General features: G+C 32.3%; 1 protein-coding gene across 1 annotated transcript; it reads left to right on the top strand.

Annotated features, from left to right (window-relative positions):
- On the top strand, window positions 2,072–3,399 carry LOC109826697 (ATP-dependent DNA helicase PIF1-like). Its single transcript, XM_020393717.1, has 2 exons — window positions 2,072–2,593; window positions 3,277–3,399. The coding sequence occupies exons 1-2, from the start codon at window positions 2,072–2,074 to the stop codon at window positions 3,397–3,399; spliced, it is 645 nt and encodes a 214-aa protein (XP_020249306.1).

Below are 4,404 nucleotides of genomic sequence, written 5' to 3'. Positions count from 1 at the left end.
CTCCACCTTTGAATTTGCTTTTTGTTTCTTCTTTAGCCCATATGATTTATTTGATTTTCAAAAGAAAATCAAAATCCAATTTTGCAACAATCAATTTTTGGCCCAATGTTTGATTTTCCAAGTCTCCAGCCCAAACAAGTCCGGCCCATGAGAAGCATTTGTTGATGGGCTTTTGTTTTCATTTTTATTCAAACACCAAGTTTGGCCATGTTCATGCATCTTTTGATTTTCAAAATGAAGTCCAGCTCACTTTTTAGCTAACGGCCCACTTTTGAATTCCATTTGATTTTCAAGATAAAAACAAAGAAGAGCCGGCCCACTTTGTGATCTGCAGCAGCCAAAGTTATATTCTTGTGATTTTTGCATAAAAGTCCACTTCATTCCAACTCTTGCATCCAAGTCCAAGCATAGCTTCCTTGGTGTATTTTTTTATGGGCTTTGTTCTTTGGGCTTCAATCATTTTCTTGATAGGCTTTGGGCTTCAAAAAAATACTACAAAATAGAGAAGAGAGATTTTTAAGGGGTTTTTACATTTAATAATATTTATTTATATTTCCATTCATTTATGTATAAACTAATCTAAAAACAATTATTAATGGTATATTTATTCATGTAAAATAGATAATGAGGATATAAAATTGTAATAAAAATATGATTATCACTACCCTAGAAAGTTTTCTCCAAGATCAGTACAAGCGAAAGATGCTTATCCAATTTATAAAAGGAGCAAAAATAATAGAACAATGTTGGTTCGAAACAAAATTCTTAATAATCAATGGGTGGTACCTTACAATCCATATTTCCTGACACGTTATAACTGTCACATCAATGTTGAAATATGCTCAGGCATAAAAGCAGTGAAATACCTTTATAAGTACATATATAAAGGCCATGATAGAGTGGCAGTAAACATTGAGTATAATGAAGGAGAAAAAATTGTGAATGAAATCAAAAATTTTCAAGATGCAAGATGGGTATCAGCTCAGGAAGCTTTCTGGAGAATATATGAATTCAATCTTAATGAGATATTCCCGGCTGTCATTAACTTACAACTTCACATGCCAAATCAGCAATATGTTTCTTATTAGAAATATCAAGCCCTATCGAAATTGATTCACTTGGAACATGTCTCCAAGACGATGCTTACAGAATTTTTTACTATGTGTAAAAAATTAAAGAATGTAACAAGAAGAAACATGAAAAGGACCACGAAAAGGAGTTATTATATGTGGAATTTCCTGATTGTTATGTTTGGGATTCAACATCAAAATCTTGGAGTCCAAGAAAACAGAGACAAGTGATAGGTCGAATAAACGGGGCTAATCCAATTGAAGGAGAGAGATATTACTTGCGACTATTGCTTACTCACATTAGGTGTCTGACATCATTTGAGGATCTACTGATGGTAAATGGTATTCATTGCAAATCTTTCAAGCAATCAGCCCAGAAATTAGGTCTTTTGGAATCTGATGATAGCATAAGAGAGTGCTTAGAGGAAGCCATCGTCTTCCAAATGCCAACAACACTTCGACGTTTGTTTGTAACTATATTGGTTCATTGTGAGCCAAGAGATGTTAGTTATTTGTGGGATCAATATCTTGAATCATTATCTGAAGACTTCTCAAGGAAACCAAATGCTACTAGAGCTTCGGTAATAAATGATACTCTTCTCAATATTAATTTCTACTTAGAGAGTATGGGAAAGGATATTAAAAAATTTGATTTGCCACCTTTACAAACAAAAACCATTTCAGAGGAAGGTTCATACCCAAGAGAAATAAAAGAAGAGCTAGATGTACAAATCCCAACTGATGATCTAAATGCTGTAATAAAACTCAACTATGAACAACATACTGCATACACTATAATATTAACACGAGTTGAAGCAAATAAAAGTGGAGTTTTCTTTATTGACGGTCCTGGAGGAACTGGGAAGAAGCAAATAAAAGTGGAGTTTTCTTTATTGACGGTCCTGGAGGAACTGGGAAGACTTATTTATATCGTGCTCTACTTGCCACAGTAAGATCGCAAGGTATATCGTGCTCTACTTGCCACAGTAAGATCGCAAGGTATGATAGCTCTTGCTACAGCGACATCAGGTGTCATAGCTGTAATAATGCCTGGTGGAAGAACAGCACACTCCAGATTTAAAATCAAAAACCCAACAATAGATTCATCTATGTGTGGTATATCAAAGCGAGATGGGATATCAAAACTCATTAGAATAGCTCGTCTAATAATTTGGGACGAGGCTCTTATGGCTAAACGCGTTGCAATTGAAACGTTGGATAGAACACTAAGAGATTTAATGGATCAAGATGAACCATTCGGCGGAAAAGTAATTGTATTTGGTGGTGATTTCAGACAAGTTTTACCAGTGGTGCCTCGCTCAACAAGATCACAAACTATCAAAGAAAGTTTAGTAAGCTCATATTTGTGGAGCAAAATGATCAAACTACAACTTTCAAAAAATATGAGAGCAAAATCAGACACCGCATTCAGTGAATTTCTTCTTAGGATTGGGAATGGAGATGAACCAACAGTGACCCAAGATCTCATAAAACTACCTAATGCAATATTGATCAGAATCAAGGTGATGGCCTACCGGAAGATTCTCTCATAAATTCAATTTTTCCATCTTTAGATGAGAATTTTAAGTCTATTGACTATATGAAAGATAGAGCTATCCTTGCAACAAAAAATGAATATGTTGACATGTTAAATGATAGACTAATAAAAAGGTTTCCAGGAGAAGGAAAAGAATTCTATAGCTTTGATGAAGCAGTTGATGACACTAATCATCATTACCAAGAAGAATTTTTGAACAATCTGCTCCCTAATGGACTACCGCCACACAAGCTCATGTTGAAAAAATATTGTCCAATTATTTTACTAAGTCTGCTCCCTAATGGACTACCGCCACACAAGCTCATGTTGAAAAAATATTGTCCAATTATTTTACTAAGGAACTTGGATCCAACTAATGGACTGTGCAACGGTACAAGAATGGTATGTCAAGATTTTAACTACAATGTAATTCAAGCTAAAATCACAATAGGCCAACATGCTACGAAAGAAGTTTTCTTGCCAAGAATACCATTGTCACCAGCAGAAGATGAAGGATTACCATTCAAGTTCAAACGCAAACAATTTCCCATAAGATTATGTTTTGCAATGACAATTAATAAATCCCAAGGGCAAACAATACCTAACGTAGGTATTTATTTACCTGAACCAGTGTTCTCTCATTGGCAATTATATGTTGCTTTATCGCAGGGTACTTCTATGATGACAACCAAGGTCTTAATAACATCAGATGGAAAATTTGCAGAAGAGGAACAATACACAAAGAATGTTGTATACAAGGAAGTTCTCCATCCAAAGAACCACGAGGAATAATTCAAATCACCAATAACATTTTTGAATGTTAGGAATTTATATAATAAGTAGCTGCAATTTTATTAAAGTTTTTTCTTAAAAATAATTAAAAAAATTACAATTCATTATTACATCATTCACTCTGTTCGTTCAAAATCATGTACTAATCAAAATTAAAATAACTTTAAACATTGTAAATAATATTAATTAATAAATTCAAATTACTATAATTAGTGTCACACCTTTGATATAGAAATAGTCTTATTTTATTTTCTTTTGAGTTTATTTAGTACTTTAGATGCGTTGTTATTTATATATAACAAACTATTCAAAATCTTGCAGAAACAATGTCATCCACCAACGAAGCACCAATTCCACACATCCAAATACGCCAACTAAAAAAGTTTCAAAGAGAGTGGACCATTCATGTTGTTATCCTAAGAACTATTGAGTCATCTTATGAGAATAACAAAGGATCAGGAAAACTACTAAAAATAATTTTTGCCGACTCGGAGGTAATGTAGCGATATTCTACATGCTATAATTCTATTGATAATTGTTGATACTTATTCTTAAATAAAGTAATACATACAATGTTTAAGTACAATATGCATCACTATTTATCATGCCATAGCAATCGTTATTTTAAATATATGCAGAGCCTTCTCAATTTTTTTAAAAATTTATTAATTATAAATATAAATTAAATTATAATTGTTGATGCTTATTCTTATATTAATTATTATCACCTTATTGTGTATAAGATCATATAAAAAAATTCCTGCATTTATTAAAGAGGTAAGCAATATTAATTCATTTTCGCAAATTTTATACAACAAATATCATGCTTTCTTCTTAATTCTACGTAAATTAATCATCTACATATGTCTAACAATATAAGCAAGCAAATAATTGGAATATGACATCAACACAACATTGTATACACACTGCAACAAAATAGTTATTATTTAGACTAAATTTTTAATAAGCATATTTACCATAAATTTATTATTTAGTTGCATGATC

Source organism: Asparagus officinalis, chromosome 10 (genome assembly GCF_001876935.1).
Source record: "Asparagus officinalis chromosome 10, Aspof.V1, whole genome shotgun sequence".
NCBI lineage: Eukaryota > Viridiplantae > Streptophyta > Magnoliopsida > Asparagales > Asparagaceae > Asparagus > Asparagus officinalis.
The sequence above is the reverse complement of the archived record's forward strand: the minus strand, read 5'-3'. Positions and strand labels throughout refer to the sequence as shown.